The 20,001-nt window shown below is 52.7% G+C and overlaps 1 protein-coding gene across 3 annotated transcripts in view; it reads right to left on the bottom strand.

Annotated features, from left to right (window-relative positions):
- Nucleotides 1-20,001, bottom strand: part of CRTAC1 (cartilage acidic protein 1) — a 164,786-nt gene that overhangs the window by 47,370 nt on the left and 97,415 nt on the right. For all 3 annotated transcript variants that reach the window (XM_064373998.1, XM_064373999.1, XM_064373997.1), the window contains exons 4-5: nt 12,870-13,006; nt 7,117-7,273 (exon numbers count right to left, since the gene is read on the bottom strand). In XM_064373998.1, the coding sequence (XP_064230068.1) occupies nt 7,117-7,273; nt 12,870-13,006 (294 nt within the window). The remainder of the gene's footprint in view (nt 1-7,116; nt 7,274-12,869; nt 13,007-20,001) is intronic.

Genomic DNA, 20,001 nt, shown 5'->3' with positions numbered 1-20,001 from the left:
CCCTCATGGAATCAGATGCTGCATTCTAACAAGACCCCTGGGTGGTTTATGTGCACATTAAAGTTTGAAAAGTACTGCTCTAAAGGGTTGTTTACTATAAGAAGAAGAGTTATCAGAGCACTCCAGAAAAACTTGATATTTAAAAACATAAACGAAAGCTCAGGTAGACCTGTGTAAAGAAAGGCCAGGCCTCTCTCACCCCCATCCACCTCTGGATAGGGCAGAGGTTTCCCCAAAGTGACTGTGCTTATTTGAGACCGGGGTTCTCTTGATCTCTAGGTGGCTCCCATCCTCTGAGAGGTGCCCCCAGGGGAAATCATGGGGCCTTTTCCACCTAGGCAAATGGAGCCTGCCCACCAGAGCTGGCATTTGGGGCCAGGGAGATGGGGTGGGACAACGGCATTGCCACTCTTATTGTGCTCATAGTTAACACATTCTGGGCTGGATGCCTCCGGGATTCCTCCAAGATAATCTCACTAGCTGCCAAAGAGAGCCCAAGCCATGTGAAAATGGAGCCATCGAATTCACATCACTCCTCTGGAATGTCCTCCAAGACGCAGAATCTACTCTTCATGATGGGAGCTATGGAGTGGCATGGGTAGCTTCGAGTCCTATCCTAAAGCCAGCAGGAAAGGGTGTGGGGTCACAACCTGGGCACCACCTCTGCCCATTAAAAGAGGTGCCACTAAGTGGCTGCTGGCAGCTGTCCCTGCCCCGGTCTTACCAGACTCCAGCCCCGGAGCAGGCGACTGTGAGAAACCCTCGGCCCTGCCCGGGCCTCCCGAAATTCCAGGTGGGACTCAGGGACTTGCCTCCATGCAGCTCCATCCTTCTTCCTCCGCTTCCACATCCCCCAATTTCCTCTCTGCCTCTGGCTCCCAAGCTGTGACACATTCCCTTCATTTTCTACAAAGCAGGTTATTTCCCTTTTGGACAAATTTCTAAATCTTTCTAATTAACTAATTGGGTTGGGTTGAAGCCTTGTACCATTTGTAACCTGTAATTACTAGAAAATTGCCATGGTAACCACACTACTAATTAGCCACAATTTATTGCCATGGCAACCGGACCATAACAGAGACGTTACCCACACCTCCTTCTCAGCAAGTTGGCTGCATAGTTGGGGAGCAGGTGAGTCAACAGTCAGGGAGCTGGCCTCCTGGGCGCCAGCCCCAGCAGCTTTACAGTGGTTGCCCAGCTAGGGGCTGAGGCGGGGCAGCCAGGTACCCGCACCCCTCACTGATGCCCCAGGGAAATGACTCCCAGGTTGATATGCAAGTCTTCAAACCAACAGAATCACCTATCATTATGTAGGCTGCCATGCCAACGCCCTGCCAGGCCAATGTCAAAGGCCACTTATTCAGCAAATGTCTTCTACCGGGACCTTCCCCTCCTCTCCTCCCTCGTTTGTCACATCCTCCCTCTCCTCCATCTCTTAAGGTTTAGCACTCACCAAATGCAATTGCCCAGGGGGCACCTAAGGCTAACATCTTTATTTAGCCTTGGAGAATGATGTTCTAACAGGGAGTTAACTCCACCTTGCATCAATTAATTCTTTTATAATTTGAGGCCAGCACATTCTCTTGGGGCTGGAGTGGCAAGGCTGGTGGTGGGAGAGACCTCAGGACTAGGGGTCAGAAAGTCCAAGTTTGAGCTGTGTGACCTTGTGCTCATCACTGAAACTTCCTGGGCTTCTGTTTTCTCAGCTATAACATAAGAGTGATAAACATAATGGCTCCTTCCCGGGGCTGTCATAAATATTAAGTGAGCTGGTTTTTGGAAGGTGCCTTGGAAAATGTCAGGTGCCACATAGTCATTAGCTGGGACTATTTACCACCTGCTGGGTGAATAACATCTCTTTATTTTTCCCAGCACTTTCAAGCTTCAAAGGCCTCCTTGTTCTGCTGTTGGGGTGTGACTGCTCCTCCCTGCCCATCCCTGCTGAAGGCTCTGCTCACTGTGCCCACCAGGCTGGGTAGGGGGTGGAGTTAGTGGGGAAAATGGCCCTTCCAGGTCCCTGTTTCCTCCAGCCACATTCCGGCACTCTGATGATCTGCTCATTGGACCCAACCCCCACAGGGCAGCCTTGGTTGTCCTCAAGAACCACCCCTCTACCTCTGAGCCCTGGCACGCTGGCAATTGCAGACCCAAGTACAAGTCGGGTGCAGGCAATCCATCTCTCAGACTGCATCTGGGCCAGCCCTCAGGGACTGGGGGGTGAGGCAGGGAAAGGTGGTGGGGAGGGAGGTATGCCTGCAACTGAACTTCTCCAAGCTGTGGGTCTGAGGACCCAGGACGAGGCAGCACAAGGACTCACAGTGCTAAGGTAAAGCCTCTAGGTTCCTGCCTGGCCCCTGCAGGATGGTGGGAAGTATGCTCTCCAGGCCTCAGTTTCCTTCCTGTAGAGTGGGTGGGAATTGAGAAGATCTACAAGACCGCTTCTATCTATCTTCACTTTGCAATGAACGCATCCTCAGGGTGGACACAGGATAGGCATGTTGGGGGCTGGTTCCTGTGCCCATCTAGAGCCTGCACCCTCTGCATCAGCGAAGACTCTGAAGTGAGCCCCCTCAGCCAGGGAACCTGGCCATCTGCTGAGACCTTCATAGAAGCAGGATTCTGGTGGATGCCATGATTTGCAGGCTGCCAAGAGCATCCAAAATATTGTTAATGAGTAGGGCAGAGATGCTGGAAATGTGTAGGAATGGACAGCGTGTGTGTGTGTGTGTGTGTGTGTGGTGTATGCATTTGCACACATGCTGGAGAATGGGGTGTGAGGATGAAGTGCGGGATGGAAACAGGGTCTCTTACCCTAAATTTCCTAAAAAATTATAAGACAAGATAACTGTGTAGGTGCTGGGGTTGCCACTCCCAAGCCCTCTGGGGGCCTTCAGAGGCTGGGCAGGACTCGACTGTTCTGTGTGGAGGGTATTAGACAAGGACACCCCACCCTCATCCTTCCTGCCCTGTCTCTGCAGAATGTTAAGGCGAGGGGAGGGGCGGGAAGACAGGCCCCATCATTTGTTCCCTCTCGACAGAGGAGGGATTTGCACTGGCAAAGCCTTGGGGTGTAACCCGGAGTGGTTAGCCACAGGCTTGACATTTCTTTAAAATCTCTCGCGTTAGCTGAGAAAAATGCATACATTTCAATTCTATAACATATCTGTGTTTTAAAGAAATATAATGTTCCCCCTGATACCCATCAAATGCCTCTGCCACCCCAGGGAAATGGTCTCTGTGTGTCCTGAGCTTTGGGCACCCCATCAAGCCTGTGCTGCACTCCCTGGGGGCCCTGAGCCCTGGCTGGGGAACCTGTCACTCCAGCCCTGCCTGGTCCCTGGCCGTCAGATCTGGCTTTGCTCCCAACGAAAGGCCGGCACCCGCCTGGGAAGCTAGGAGGCTCCTTGGCCCCCACTCTGCGGCCCCTGGTTGAGCTTGCTGGTGAGGATCTGCCAGAAGGCCTCAGCTGGGCTTTAGGCATCTCCGTCTCCTCCAATAATGACTTCCTATAAATCAGGTCTGCCCTACGCTTTGTTCTACACTGCTCCCAGCCAACAGCAAAACTCCCCACCTGACATCATAAATCCACCTTCATTTTCTTTCCGAATTTCTTTTAGGGCTTCTTTAATCACCACCTTGCAGCCTGGACAGATGCTGCCTCAAAGGGTGAGGCCAAAATGCAGAGTTCCTGGGGAGGAGGTGAGCCTGGGGGAGGCAGGGCAGGCAGGAAGGAGAGCAGAGATTTGAACTCCTGTGGGGATGGGGGTGAAGATGCTGCTGGCCATGTCCAGGACTGGAGGTTTGGGAGGACACATAGAGAATATTTCCCAGGCAGGGGCTGGTCCTGCTCCTCTTGTACATCCCCCTGTGCCTTGCACAGTGCTCCCTGCATCCAAGAGATGCCCAGCAGAGGGCCCTGGCATCACTCTGGTGGAGCCTCAGAGTGGGAGGTGTTGGTATTTGCTATACTCTGTAGGCACTGCCCATGTGCCAGGCCATGTGCCCGTCATGTCCCATGTGCACCTCCTTTCATTCTCACAACATCCCCATTTTGAAGGTGAGAGGCTGAGACTGGGAGAAGTTAGTAGTTCGTCCACTGCTGCCTAGACTGGAATGCACGGGGGAGGCTGGACCTGCACCTGTGGCCTGGCTCCAGACCCTACCCCCTCGCCGGCTAGCTCGCTGCCCTCAGAGAAGCTGAGGGGCATGCCCAAGGTCACTGGGCCCTGGGCTGCAGAGGCAGTGCAGGACTCTCGCCTCCCACCCTCCCCTCCTCTAGTTCCATCTGGTTCCATGCCAGGCCCTTGGCCGTGGCCAGAAGCCAATTCCCAGGATTCCCAGGCAGGGAAGCTCCGGGCACTGTCCTGCCTTCAAGAGGCCTCAAGCAGCAGAGGAAGTTGGGGCTCAGGATTCTCAGGGGACCAGGGGATGTGGAACTGGCCTTCCTACTACCTCAGTGTCTCTCACAATCTCTCACTCCGCCACCCTCCCGGGGCTCTCCAGTCCCCTGAGAGCTGGCACGATGGCCGCTAGATGGCAGTGTGACCCAGAGGAGCAGCTGCGGCTACAGGAATCCATAGTGTCTGGAGAGAAGACCTCCCTTCCCCCTCCCATAGAGCCGAGGGCTGGTGCCTGGGTAGCACCTTTGCCCGGCCTGCCCTGGGGTGGCTGGACCTCCCCCGTTGTCCTGAACTGCCAGCCAGGCAGCTGCTTCAGCCACAGCCACCTGGGTGGGGCTGCCTCAAGTCCTGGTGCCAGCCTGGGGCTGTCATCCAGTGGGTGTGGGCCTCCCCTCACAGTCCCTCCCGTCTTGCAGGCTGGCAGGATTCTCAAGCAGGAGGCCATTGGAAAGGTCAGCCGGTGGTGGCAGTTTAGGCCTCAGGAGAAGATGGGGCTCTAACTGCTCGTCTCTACAAACCTCCTGTGTGACCTTGGGCGAGTCCCTTCTCCCCCTTGGATCTCGGTGTGTTCTTTGTAAAATGGGAGGTTCTCCCAGGTTGTACAGGTGTCCAGCAGGGAGGTGCTGTGTGGCTTGGCTCCAGGGACCTCCCAGCTCCCTGAGTGCACATCTGGACATGGCCTGCCCCTCCCACCTGCTCAGGGCCCCGCTCCTCCCGCCTGCTTCCCTCACTGCCTCTCAGGCCCCCTGGCACCGGAGTGGTGCTGAGCACTGGCCATGCGCCCAGAGCCTCAGCCATCAGGCCGGGCTCAGCATGGTGGCCCTTACATGTGGGGTCCATTCCTGGGGCTCATGGGGGCACTCTGGGCTAGTTTTCCAGCCAGATGTCCAAGTGTCATTAGCTGAGTGACAAAGGGGGCTGCAGGGTAGTGTTGGGGGGCTTGGCAAGCAGGGAAAGGGTGGGCTGGGGAAGGCGGGCAGACAGATTAGTAACATGGTGGGCCAAATAGGTTCTTGTCGGCCAAATGGCTTTTGGAAGTCTGCAGAGCTGCTTGAACGTGTCCTCTGGGCACGCCAGCTGCCCCAGTCTCCCTCTGTTCTTCCACCAAAGCTGCTGCTGCTTCCGTGAACCGCCCGTCCTTCCAGCCCAGCCAGCACAGTTGGCTGCTGCTTCCATCCCCACCGTGCTCCTCAGCTGCCTCCTCTGGGTCTCTTCCTTCCCCCTCCTCGGTTCCGTGCCAGCCCAGCCAGGATGAACAATGCCCCCTTCGTGCTCAAATCCATCCGCAACCTCCGAATCCTTTATTCAGTGTCTAGCCTGCTTTCCCAGTCCTTGCCTCCTTCCACCTCGTCATTTTCAAGTGCTTCATTCCCCCAGTGCACCCCCTTCCCTTGCAAGACCAAGGCATTTAATTGCCAAGCCAGTCCAGTGCACAGAACCAGCAACTATTCAGAAAAATTGACTGTACAAATCTAGGCTGAATCGCCTGCATGTTTATTCCTTTTCCCGGGAAACATGGTTTATTATTGACACAGCCTGTCCCTGGTCCCTTCATGTGTGGAGCTCTCAGGCACTTAGGTGGGGGCTTGAGCTGTGCTAACTATTTTACTGTCCAGTCATTTGTTGGACAAACTTTGTCAGACAGGTCAACATTAATCTCCCCCTTTCACTAGGGTGGAAGGTGGTTAGAAAAAGGCTTGGTAATCTCAGAAGAGGCAGTGACAACCCTTTCTGGGCAGGACTTTGAGAAGATGCCACCACCCAAGTGTCTGGAGGCAGGAGGATGCCCCAAAGGACCTCTCAAGCATCCTTCCAGCCCCAGGATTCAGACTGAGGCAGGCTGCCACGATGGAAGCCTCTGCTGCACACTCTGGGATGGATATGTCAGGAAGGTTGACCAGCAAGAGGATCTCTCTGTGGGAAGTGCAGGTCGGGTATGCGTGTGGCTGAAGTTCACATCACAAGTTATTGTGTACAGCTCTGGCTTCCTGATTTTTGGCACCCAAAACAGGAACTGGATTGCTCTGCCATCAGCAGTCTATTGGCAGATTATCAGAGTTTAGTCAGCAGCCGTGCTGGAATTAGAAAAACAGCCTTCCCTAGAAAGATCTCCCTGTCAGAGACTCTGACAATAGGTCCCCCATCCAGAAAGATGAGGGGGGAGCGTGCCTTCAAAAAAAAAAGTGCGGGAGAAGGTTTTGGAACAAGAACACAATTCTTTGAGCTCAGTTATCCGAGACGGGACCCAGCTGAAGCTTAGGGATTTAGCACTCAATTCCTGGCTGCTTATGTGTAAGTAAATAATTTCATCTGTGATTTGGCAATAAAGAATGCTTTAAATCTCGGCTTTTGTGATTTGTCAGTTTTCTCCTACAGAACCTGCTCACCCATCATTGAGGTTACCGGAGGGAATGGGGCAAGAGGTTCCAGGGAGAGAATGATGTGGTCTTCTCACATCCCACTTTCCAGCAAGCCAGATGTCCCCTCTTGGGTACCCCAAAACTCATCTGCCAGACATCTCACCAATCCTTGGAGAGGCAGTGTGGGAGAAGCCTTCTGTGGGTGGCAGGATGGAACAGAGCCTTTATCTCCCCTCCCCAGGGACATCAGGCCACCCGCTCCTTGTGGTCTCTAATGAATTAGACTCAGCCTTGCAGGGCCCTGGACCCCAGCCCCAGCCCCTCCAGCACACCACCTCCCATGTCACTCTGCATACCTGTATATTTGCTGACCCCAGCCTCAGCAGCCACATCTCTGAGTGCCAGAATGCCCCGGGAGAGGTCACTGGCCTCAGGATCCATTTCAATGAGGGCATCAGGGCCCACATTACCATAGGCATAATTGGCAATGTAGATGGAGTAGCGTCCAGAGCCCTGAGGAAGAAGGGAAGGAGGTGGTGAGCAGGCCCATCTTGGCTCATCCCAGAAACCGCCACTCCCCACCCCAGGTAGGACCATAGCTCTTTCACTGGGTTGAGTTCTTCTCCCCAGGTCTGTTGTGAATGGACTTTCAGGCTGTGTGTGGCACACTTCCAGAGGGGCTTTTCACAAAGGCTACCATGTGAATGACACTCCCGGGAGTCATACAGCAAAGCAGCTTGCTTCTCCTTCCATCCTGTTGCAGAAGAACACATCCCTCCCTCTCCCCCACACCACCTTTTTATAGACAATTTTCTAATGTGCCTCCCTCCAGCTGAGCTCTCTCTAGCTGCCAGCCAGGGTAGCTGCTCAATAAATATTTGCTGATTGATTGATCTACCAATTCCCATTATTCTCAGTCTCTCTCTCTCTCCCATTCAAGCTCACTCCAGCCAGGATGACAGGCAAATTCCTGAGCCATCTCCCTCTCCCTGTTCCCACCCCACGCTTCTTCATTCCCCTATTTTGGTAGCACAAGAGGCACAGATTTTCAGGGGTCCTACCTCCCTCTTCTAGTCCCTTATTTCCTCTGTATTACCAGAAAGAAAGATTGTATCACTTCTATTTCTTTAATACTGTCTCAAAGATTCGCTTTTTTCTTTGCATCCAGGAGCAGCCCTGGGCACCAGCTCCTTCTGTGCAAGAGTTATTCTCTTCTCTAGTCCAAAACACTGCTGATGAAAGACTCTTCTCTTCTGCCTGTTATTATAATGGTGCTATTTCTTCAACGGATGACTTCTTCCCAAGAGATGCACACACTTTCTAAATAAGTTTTCTGGCTTTTCTCTTATCCTTTTCATCACTTCCCTCCAATTAATCAGACAGTAAATATTTCTTAAGCTCCAACTATGTGCAAAGTGCTGTTACAAATATGCTTAAGACAAAGTCCCTGTCCGCAGGTTGCTTATAGTCTAGTTTGAAAGACAAGCCATACACATAAAGGACCCGAGGGAAACTCTTGAGCTAAAAGCAACAAGATTGGTGGTCCTCTTTCCTTGCTTCAATTTCTTATCCATTGGCACCACAAGCACAATCCTTGTTCCACCTAACTGGTCAGCGACTGTATATCTTTGTGGGGTTTTTCTGGTGTGTTTTTGTTTGTTTGTTTGGGTCTCACTCTGTTGCCTCGGCTGGAGTGCAGTGGTGCGATCTCGGCTCACTGCAGCCTCCACCTCCTGGGCTCAAGTGATTCTCCTGCCTCAGCCTCCCAAGTAGCTGGGATTATAGATCCATGCCACCACAACTGGCTAATGTTTGTATTTGTTAGTGATGGGGTTTCACCATATTGGTCAGTCTGGTCTCAAACTCCTGATCTCAAGTGATCCACCCACCTCGGCCTCCCAAAGTGTTGGGATTACAGGCATGAGTCATCGTGCTTGGCCAGTCTTCGAAGGGATCATTTTCTTTGAGGAAGCTGATTAAGAGCCCCATGAGTCTGTCTGACTGGTGGATGAGGCCAAGGAGGGAGCTTAGAGTTTCCTGTTAGAGTCTCCTGGGTGACACAGATGTATCAACAATGATACAAGCATATGGCAGAGAGTATGTGCAGGATTTCCTGGGTGCACAGCAGAGGAGCTCCTCACCCAGAGGAAGAGCACCTAGCTATGGGAAGTTCAGAAAAGCTTTTATAAGAGGAGTCTCAGGTGAATTGGAGGGAAAAGAACCTTCCAGGTCTCTACCAAACTGGATTATGAGAAAGAGGATGTATGTAGGGAAACTACAGCGGTTAGTTCAGTGTTGCTGGAATGTAAAATGCAAGGCAGAAAGTGTCAAGGGATGAAGCCGGACAAGGTGGTAAGTTTGTTCCCTACAGATCGCTCTGTTCCTTCTCTTTTGCTTGTCTGAGTCTTTATGCTGCTATCTGGGAATCTGTGCCTTACAAATCTTGCTATTCTAAGTGGTCCCTACATCAGTGGCGTTGGTGACCTCTGGGATCATGTTTGAAGTATAGACTCTCAGGACCCCCCCACCCAGACCTGCTGAATCAGAATCTACATTGTAGCAAGACTGCCATGTGATTCCTGTGCAAAATTGGAGTTTGAGATGCACTCCTTTACAATACAGCTTTTTTTTTTTTACTCTGTCACCCAGGCTCACTGTAGCTCCAACCTGGGCTCAAGCAATCCTCCTACCCCAGCCTCCTAAGTAGTTGGGACTACAGGGGTGAGCCACTGCGCCTGGCCTTTTTTTTCCCTTCATTTTTTTTTTTTTTTTTTTTTGTAGAGACAGAGTCTCCCTATGTTGCTGAGGCTGCTCTTGAACCCCTAGTGTCTCAATCTATCCTCCCGATTTGGACGCCCAAAGTGCTGGTCATGGGTTTGAGCCACCACACCTGGCCTAACACAGCTTCTTGAATAGGGGAGAACTTTGAGAGGTACACAGCCATCCCAGGCTGTGCCGAATGACTGGATGAAGAGTGAATGAAGGGGCCAAAGAGGAAAGGCACCATCACACACTGTTCCCAACCTACCAGCTGGCAGCAGTCTCATCAATAAATGCAGAGTAAGTTCAATGGACTGAAATTCACTCTACTAGAAATTAGCGTATTTACAAAATTCAGTAATGCCTAGTTCCTTACTTTGATTTATTGGGGCAACTGACAAACACAGATGTGTTACAGTTGTAGAAGACTGAAGAAATTCACATGCGAACTTGACCACGTTAATTCTGGGAAGGTGAGAGATTCTAAGGAAAGGAAGATGTTTCTGCAGCTTTGGGGCCAATGCAGTGGTTCCCACACTTTAGCCTACAATAGAATCACCTGGGGACTCATTAAAACACAGATTTTTTTTTTTTTTTTTAATATCTGGCCCCAACCCCTGAGTTTCTGACCAAGAGGTCTGGGGTGAGCCACGAGAATCTGCATTTCTAACAAGTTCCCAGATGACGTTGACACTGCTGGTCTGGGAACCACACTTTGAGGACCACTGGTCTAGGGCCATTAGCCCGGGTCCTAGTCTAAAGCCTGCCCCTAAATCCTCCCTGTCCTCGGGCAAATCCCCGACTGCCTCCAGGCTGCATCTCCTCAGATGTTAAATGGGGATCATATTCCCCCTGCTTCCTGGCAGGGTTGTTGAAAAGATGAAATGAGACAATGTATGTGAAAGGTCTTTGAAAACATAAAAATGCTATATAAACATGAGGCATAATCATTATTGATCAGGGAACGTTCTTGTAAGAGATCGGCTTTGAGCTGGATCCAGAAAGGTGGGTGAGTGATGAGGCAGCTGGAGAGAAAGGACAAGCGGATGTTCCAGGTTTGGGGCAGAGAATGAATGAGGAGCGGAAGAGGAGAGGGACAGAACGGTGCAGGTGGAGTGGAGGCGGGGCTGAGACATCTACGGAGCAATGGCTCTCACACTTGAGCATGCATCAGTCACTTGCACGGCTAGCTGAACCCCAGATCGCTGGCCCCACCCCTGGAGTTTCTGATTCAGTCTGTCTGGAGGGTGGAGTGGGGCTGGGCCTGAGAATGTGCATTTCTAGCAATGCCGCTGCTGCTGTTGCTGGCCTAGAGGCTACACCGAAAACCACTGACCAGGTAGGTAGCTAGATCGAAAGGCCCCACCCCAGGTAGGGGCTATGGGGCTGAGGAAGGACAACTAGGGTGAATGCTGTAACAGAACCCGTGGTTAGAAACTTGTGTCTGCTATCATTTCACCCAGGGGCAGGGCAGCTGAGGGTGAAATGGCATCAGCTTCATTTTCAGGCAGGCAAGGTTCGATTCCTGGCTTTGTCTGTTGCTTCACATGTGATCAAGGTCAAGTTGCCTAATTGCTCGAAGCCTGAGTTTCCATATCTGTAAAACGGGATAGTGATGGCATCTACCTCGTTGGCATTTTATAAGGACTCAGTAGGACAGGGCAGGTAAACCATGCAGCAGAGGGCGTGGCATGTCCCTAGTGTAAGAGGTGTTGGCTGTCACTGTTGTCCCTGTTCTTGTGTTTTCCTGTGCCAGGCTGCATTCCTTTCTCTCAACTTCCAGACTGCCCTTGGCCTCTCTCCACTCCTCCCCTGACAGTCCTCAGGCCCCAGGGATGGCCAAGGTGGTGGCTGGGCTCAGAAAGCAACCTCTCCTCTGCTGGCAGAAAGACTGGAGGGCTTCTTTCTAGTTCTCTGAGGCCTGGGAGGCTGAAGTCGGGGCTGAGCAGGACGTGAGCGAAGCTTCTGGATGCCTGCCTCCTGTGCTGCAGTGCCAGGGTGTCTTTTTTTTTTAATTATTTTTTATTTTTTGCATTTCACATGGTGCCTTTGTCCTGTGGTTAAATGCGTGGGTGTGCAGATGACCTTGTTAGGACAGAGTGCATCTCTTTGTGATTAACCTGCACACCTCTCTCTCCAGTTCTCTGAGAAGTTGCCCACATTAGCTGAGTGTCAGAAGCCTTAGTCCTAAACTGGTGAGACGGGAAACCAGGAGGAGGCTGGGAAAAGTCACCTAACCATGACCAGATCTAGCACCCCCCCAGCTCCACCCCACACTCTGGGGCTGTTCAGAGCTGCCTCCCCATCCTCTCCCACCAGGCAGGAGTCCAGGTGGCACAGATTCAGGTCAGGCTAAATGTGGCTTCACAGCCCAGCTTGGCTTCTCCTCCCAGCACCAGCTTGTTAAGAAATAAATATTTATACCTGGCACCTGCCTTCTCCCAAGTCCTGGAGGCCCCTGCTGCAAAGATTCACGCTGAATCCCCAATCCCCTTGGTGCCATCTCAATCCCAAAGCCAGCCAAGCCTCTTGCCCCTGCCCCCAGAATGGGGGCCACAGACACTCCCAGGCAGCCAGGCAGCAGCTGGGCCCCTGATTTAGTGATGACTATTTACAAAGCCAAGGAGGTGGGCGGCAGGGGAGCAGGTGACAGGAGGGATAAATCACCTTTGCAGCAAGCTGCCGGCTCTGGCAGGGCCTGCTGGGACCCAAGCCTGGGTGGGCGGCTGCCCCCTCACTGGGCAGATGGCTGCAGCTGCTCATGCCCCTCCTCACTTCGCCTTTCCTCCCCATCCAGCTTGGGTGAGGCACCTCCAGGTAGGGTGTACTCGCAGGGCATGAACACGCTGGAGGAGCTACTGATGAACTAAAGCACTCGTATATGGAGGCAACCCTCCACTTGTTCCTTTGTGCCTTCATTTGTTCCATAAATATTTGCGAAGGGCCCCGTGGCTCAGTGCTTGGCGCACAGGAGCACTTAATAAATGCTAGCTGAGTGAATGAATGCAGGCAGCGTTTAGAGCCAGAAGATGTGGGTTTCTGTCCTAGCCACATCACTAATCTGTTTTGGGCTCCTAGGCAAGTCCCTGCTTCAAGCTAGGCTTTCATCCCTGAGAGTGTCCAGAGGATCCCCTGGCTGGCTTTCTCACTGGTTTCTGGGAGGGCTGTGTGGGAAACAGGATGTGAAAGGCACAGAGTCATGCATTCTGCAAGTCCAAATGGTATTTAGCACCTGATCTACACAAGACACCATGGGAGCCGCCACTCTGTCAGGGAACGTCTACATAGTGGCTCCTCTCCTGGCTCTCACATTGCTTCTTCCCAGACCCCCATGTGCCCCTGCACTCACCTTTCTGTCTACACAGGCCACAGAGCGTCCGGCAAAGAGGCTGGCCACACCACGGGCCACGTTGACCTCATCGCTCAGGATGTCTTCCCACCGGTTATTGCGGAACTTGAACAACTTGTCGGTGTACGTGGCCACCCCTGGAGAGAGGAGGAAAGGGAGGGCTGGTGGGCAGTAGATCAGGGTCTTGGTTCTGGTCTCTGGGCATGTCTCATGGCACCTGCCACAAGGTGGCTGGGAGCAGAGGAGGATGGGTCATCTGCGGCAAGGAAGACCTCCGGCAGGTGCGACTCCTCTGTGTTTGGGGGCACTCAGATGCTTCCAGTTGAGGGAAGAGACTCTGAGCCTCACAAAGATGGCTGGCCCAGGCTTCAGGAACTAGGGAAGAAGAGCTACTGCTGCAGTGTGCCCGAGAGGACCCTCAGCAGCTGGGTTTCACGCCCTGCCCTGTGCTCCTGCAACAGCACCAAGGAGCTCCCGGGACAACAATACTGCAACATCCAAACTCAACCCAGGACGGCTTTTTCTACATTCTCTGCTGGATCGCAGGACCTACCTGATTCGGGTCTCACAAGAAATGGTTCTGGTTCACAGTTGGGTCTCAGTCCACCCTGAGGAAGGGGTTGGAAGCTGAGCTCTGCCAGGGTGAGAAGTGAGGGGTTGTTCAGCCTGGGGTGTGATGAGTTTGGGCAGCCTGGGAGCCCCAGATTGCAGTGGTCTTGACCTCTTTTGGATTACTGATCCCTTTGGGAACTGGAGGGAGGTGGAGGGCCTTCAGCTCAGGGCGTCGCAGGTCTGCACCACGCAACATGCCGTGTGCCATTTCAGGTCTGTGGCCTTCTGGAGCTCGTTTGTGACTAAGAATCCTTGTTCTGGGGAAGTGGGAATAACTGCCGGTGGCTGAGGCCTCAAGCCCATTCAAGTGACCACTTGAAAGGCAGAGCTCTCTCCTCCGCCATCACCCTTAGTTAATTTATTGTTAATGCAAGACCCAGAGTGTTCATAGTTTAGGAGGGGCCCTGTTCTACCCCCTGGGCTGGACAGGAAACACAGGGAGACGAGTAGCTGAAGAAATCAGGGAAGATGAGCTTGAGGAAGAGTGGACTTGGGGACAGAACCGTGAACTTGACTGTCTGACCCAGGGAAGAGGCAGGATGGTGCAGGGGCCAAGAGCTCGGAGTTTACAGGAAAGGAGCTGCAGCCCCAGTGTCAGTTCTGCTTGGATTCTACCTCCAGGCTCCGGACTCGAGGCATGCTGCCCAGCATCTCTGAGCCTCGGTTTTCCTACTCGCGAGTGGGGATGATGGTAGTTACAGTCGAGTTCACTGTGAGGAATAAATCAGATGATGCACATGAAAGGTTTGGGATGGTCCCCCCACCAAAGTGCTAGCTATTATTCGACAGACATGATTTTTCCCATGTTATAGATGAACTACTTTCCCAGGTCCTTTAGAGACATCGGCTCTGCACTACAGGGGTTTGGTGAAAACCAGTGATTCTGTGAGTGGGTGACTGGGAGAGTGGGAAGTGTGTGAGTGTAAGCATGAGAGTGAGCATGAGTGAGAGTGAGCATTGTGAGAGGGAATGTGTGTGAGATGAGTGAATGAGTGTGCAGGAGTAACAGCCAGTGTGAGTGAGAGTGAGTGTGTGAGTGGGCTGGGCACGGTGGCTCATGCCCGTAATCCTAGCACTGTGGGAGGCCAAGGTGGGTGGATCACTTGAGCCCAGGAGTCCTAGACCAGCCTGGGTGACATAGCAAGATCCCATCTCTACAAAAAAATACAACAACAACAACAAAATAGCCAGGCATGGTGGCACAGGCCTGTAGTCCCAGCCACTCAGGAGACCGAAGCAGGAGGATCACCTGAGCCCAGAAGGTCGAGGCTGCAGTGAGCTGTGATTGTGCCACTGCACTCCAGCCTGGGTGACAGAACGATATCTTGTCTCAAAACAAAAAAAACAGTGTGTATGTGAAAGCAAGTGTGTGAGGAAAAAGTGTGAGTTTGAGAATGAGTGTGTAGGTGTGAGAGTGGGACAATGGCTGAGAAAGTGTGTGAGCATGAGAGTGGGTGTGTGAGGGTGTGTGATGAGTACACAAGAGTAAGAGTGTGTAAGAGAAAGAGTGGGAATGAGTGTGTGTGCAAGAGTGGGGATGAGTGAGTGATTGAGAAAGGGGGTGAGTGAGAGTGAGTGTGAGGGGATGAGTGAGTGTGAGTGAGGATGAGTGTGTGAGTGGGATGAGTGAGTGTGAGTGAGGATGAGTGTGAATGTGAGGGGATGAGTGAGAGTGTGAGTGGGGATTAGTGTCAGAGGGGATGAGTGAGAGTATGAGTGGGGATGAGTGAGAGTGTGAGTGGGGATTAGTGAGAGAGGGGATAAGTGAGTGTGTGAGTGGGGATGAGTGAGTGTGTGAGTGGGGATGAGTGAGAATGTGAGGGGATGAGTGTATGAAGGGATGAGTGTAAGTGTGAGTGGGGATGAGTGTGAGTGGGGATGAGTGAGAGTGAGAGTGGGGATGATTGTGAGAGGGGATGAGTGTGAAAGGGATGAGTGTGAGTGAGTGGGGATGGGTGAGAGTGTGAGAGAGGATGAGTGTGAGAGGAAGTGAGTGACAGTGTGAGTGAGGATGAGTGTGAGAGAGTGAGAGTATGACTGAGGGTGAGTGTGAGAGGGTAAGAGTGTGAGGATGAGTGAGAGTGTGAGTGGAGATTAGTGAGTGTGAGGGGATGAGTGAGAGTGTGAGTGGGGATGAGTGTGAGTGGGGACGAGTGTGAGTGTGAGAGGGGATGAGTGTGAGAGTGAGAGGGAATGAGTGTGAGTGTGAGAAGGGATGAGTGTGAGTGTGAGTGGGGATGGGTGAGTGTGAGTGAGAGAGGATGAGTGAGAGTGTGAGAGGAAGTGAGAATGTGAGTGAGGATGAGTGAGCGTGAGAGAGGGTGAGTGAGAGTGAGGATGAGTGAGAGTGAGTGGGGATTAGTGAGTGTGTGAGGGGATGAGTGAGAGTGAGTGGGGATGATTGTGAGAGGGGATGAGTGTGAGTGAGTGGGGATGGGTGAGTGTGAGTGTGAGATAAGATGAATGTGAGAGGAAGTGAGAGTGTGAGTGAGGATGAGTGAGTGTGAGAGGGTGAGAGTGAGGATGAGTGAGTGTGTGGGGATTAGTGAGTGAGTGTGAGAGGGGATGAGTGAGAGTGTGAGTGGGGATGAGTGTGAGTGGGGGTGAGTGTGAGAGGGAATGAGTGTGAGTTTGATAAGGGATGAGTGTGAGTGAGTGGGGATGGGTGAGTGTGAGTGTGAGAGGATGAGTAAGAGTGTGAGAGGAAGTGAGTGAGAATGTGGGTGAGGATGAGTGAGTGTGAGAGAGGGTGAGAGTGTGAGTGGGGATGAGTGAGAGTGAGTGTGAGAGGGGATGAGTGAGTGTGAGAGGGGATGAGTGAGAGTGAGTGTGAGTGGGGATGAGCGACAGTAGGTGGAGGCTTGAGCGCAGCTCCGTTTCTGTGACTCTCAGAAGGGACCTGCACTAGCTGCTGCGGCTTGGATGCCTGTGGGGGAAACTGAGGTGCGGGTCACCCGGACAAAAGCACATGGCCCCGACCCAATCAGCTGGAGTCGTGTCCCACATCGGAGTCTTGTTAGCTGCGAGGCCTGAGGTCTGGGTTTCCTCATCTAAAAGTTGTGGCTAACAGCTGTGCCTCCCTCCCAGCGTGACCGCGGGAATTACATGAGAAACGCTCATGGAGAGAGTGTGGCAGCAGCTCTGAGAATCCGGGTCCACAGCCCCTCCTCAAAACTCCTGGGAGTCAAATGTGTTCAGGAATTTAGATATTTTCCCTTAGATTTTGGAAAGGTAATACAGTGCACACACCGTTTATTACATAACGCCCCCAGCAGGGATGGAGGCAGCACCCTGTAATTAAACACATTAATATTTCTGCAGTGAATTATATGAATATTCACCCTAAGTGGGATAAAAAAAGCCTATAAATAGCTCAGATTAGCCCAGGACAGGTTTTGCTATCAATTGAATTTCCCACAAAACTTAAAAAATGCACTCGAAGCGTTCAGAGGGTTCTGGATTTCAGGGCTGTCAAGAGGGGACTGGGACTCAGGCCGCCAGCATCATGGCTGTCCTGGGGGCAGCGGTGGGCTTGCTATTGCTTCCAGATGCCTGGGGGCCTCTGAGGATGGGTCCTGCAGGCTTCTGGGTCTCCAGCCTTCACCATCAGCAAGGAGCCTTTGCTCATCTCTGCCCAACAAGGGCCCCTTTAGATGCTGTACCTCCAGCTGGCTTCATCCCTGCAATGCCTGAGTCACGCTCCACCAAAGCCTGGGCCGGGGTGGAGTCGGGGAGAAAATGGGCGTGGCAGCTGGGGTTCCGCAGAGCTCTGATGGACACCTCTGGCGTCAGTGAGAGAAATGTCTCAAGCTGCCAAGTTCCCGCCTTGGCTATCAAGAGGAGACACTAGGTCTAGGGTGGCTCTATCCCCCTCTGTTTGCCTTCTCACCTCCCAATTCCTCCTGTGCACCCAGGGCAGCGTTTCCCAAAGTGTGCTTTGTGGGACTCTGAGCTCCAGGAGGCGCCTGGAGAAAAGACTCTGTGATCCTCTGAGCTTGGGAAAGACTGCACACTTGCCCACCTCTTGGAGATTCCCACTGGACATTAATCTATTAGAACTTCAAAAAGACCTGCAACAAATTACCTGTTTAATTTTATTTAACCCAGCCTTTCCCAAATGCATCTTGGCCATGGAACCCCTATTTGTAGACCACTCCTTAGCACCCTGCATAACTGGTGCTGTTTTTAGCAAGTTGCTGTCCTAAAGTGCTGATGTCTGGTCAGGCTCAGAGCTTTTCAGCCGGAGGTGTTAGGGTGCCTGTGCTGTTGGCCTCTCCCCTCTTCAGCCTCCTGGATCCTGATATCACCAGGGATGCCCAGAAGAATAAACTAATTAAGGTAAAATGTGCAACAGCCATGCAGAGCCTTGTAGATCATAAATGGGAAAGGCAAAATCAATGGCAGCCCTTCTGCAGGCAGAGGCCCGGAGGCCTGGGCGACAGGAGAGATGGGAGCCTGTGATTTAGGAAGAGCAAACGCTCTGGCAGCTGCAACCTGGGTAATTAGGTGTGTCAGGAAGACAGATAAACAGAGAGCTGTGCGGGTCGATGGCACAGGCAATAAACACCCAGCACTGGCCCCTGGCCCATGTCAGCATGCAGTCCTGCCTTCTGGCTCCTTGTAGCTGTACACGAGCTGCACTCTGTCCTGGGGTCCCTCACGAGAGGGCAGGGACAGCTGCTCGGGAAGAGCAGCTCTGTTAGGAGCGGGAGAGAGGCATTCTCTTGAGTCCCCTGGGGAAAGACACTGAGAAGGTAGAGGGCTGGGAGAAACAGGAGGGCATTTGGGGCAGGGCAGGGGGCCTGGAGTCACAGCCCCCATGAATAGTAAGAGAGGCAAGTCTGGGGATTCCTATTTCCACCTTGATTCTGGCATCTTGGCATTAAAGGAGCCTTGAAGGTCTCAGAGTCCAGCAAGACTACCAATTGTTACCAGGTGGCCAGAGGGAAGGGTCTGTAGATGAGGGTTGGGTGCCCTCCGTGCCCTGCAGGGGGTCAGGTGTTACATCAGGTGCCATAGGAGGCCGGGGGAAGTACACATGGGTCCCTGACTCTGGGCTGTTAGAGTCCATCCCCAACACCAGGGACAGGTAAAGGAGATGCCAGGAGACAGCCATGAGGCGGATGATACTGCCGCGTCTATCGCACTTGCTAGGTGCCAGGCACTTCACATACACTCACTCCTTAGCCCTCACCACAGCCCCACTAGGTGGGTGCTATTTTCATGACCCTTTTACACATGAGGTGCCTGGGGTATGAGAGAGAAGGGGACTTGCCTAAGATCCCACAGCTGGCAGAGTCCAGCAGGGCAGAACTGGATGGTATATCTGGGAGATGCCATGAAATCAGGATGGAAGAGGTCGCTGTGATCACGGAGGGCTTCATGAATGAGGAGGCACCTGAACTGGGACTGGAAGGGTCAGAGTAACAACAGCTCTGACTCCCGTATGTATGGAGCACTTCGTTTGGTGCTTTGTGAAGCCCTTTCTTGTTTTTGCAACCACTACTTTGCCTAAACCCTGCATCCACCTTGAGGGATGATATAGCCCCATTTTACAGTTAGAGAAATTGAGAGTAGAGAGGTTTAGTCAATTGCCCAAGGTCACAGAGCTGTTAAGAGGTAGATAGAGATTCAAACCCAGGTCTTTCTGCTTCTAAAGCCTGTGTTGGCACTGCACTCTACAGTTTAGGCAGGATAGCAAGAAAAAGGCACAGAGGGGACACTGAGTTTGCCCAGGGAGGGAGGTTTGTGCAGGTGGGTGGAGGAGAAACATGGCAGGGCAGGAGAGACCCAGTAATTCCAGGACTGAGAGCAAAGGGGCCATTGGTGGCTCCTGATCTGGGGAAAGTCAGGAGAAGACAGTGTTTCTGGAAGATTAAGTTGGCAGGGGAGTGAGAGGTGAATACACTAGCGAGGGAGAAAATGCAGCGAGTGGCCACTTTTATGGGAGCTCAAGCTTGATCAGGATGGAGAGGAAGCACCAGTGCAGGAGGGGTTGGCTGAGTGTGGCCGAGACAGTGAGGGAGCTGTCCAAAATGGGGAAACAGTGACCTGAGCAGGGACGCTGAGCTCGCTGGCGGTGAGCAGCAGCTGGCTTCAGACAGTTTGCATTTAAAGTGACCACAGGGTGGCCAAGAGGTCACTGGTCGTGAGGCATGACTACTTGCAGAGCAGTGAGTCTGGAGCTAGGGAGAAGGGAATGACCAGGCCATAGACCAGGTCCCTTGAGTCCCGTGGAGAACCCACACTTGGGACAGAGAAGGAGGCATCAGAAGACTAGTAAAGGGGACTGAGAGGGCGCCCTGGAGCCACTGGGAGCGTGAGGTTGTGTTAAAACGAACTCTTTCTAAGGATCACTGGATTGGAATGCCTCCTCCCCCCGGGGCTTTCCCTACCCAGGAGATGGCCTGACTCATGGTCTGGTATTGGTGGTAGAGAGAAGGGTGGGCAGGTTTGTGTGGCAAGGTAGAGCCTGAGCCTCCAGCCCCATTCATCAGGCAAACAGCAGGGCTGAGGAGGT

This window comes from Aotus nancymaae, unplaced genomic scaffold (assembly GCF_030222135.1).
Source record: "Aotus nancymaae isolate 86718 unplaced genomic scaffold, 86718_ANA_hifiasm-v0.15.2.pri h1tg000010l, whole genome shotgun sequence".
Lineage (NCBI taxonomy): Eukaryota > Metazoa > Chordata > Mammalia > Primates > Aotidae > Aotus > Aotus nancymaae.
The sequence above is the reverse complement of the archived record's forward strand: the minus strand, read 5'-3'. Positions and strand labels throughout refer to the sequence as shown.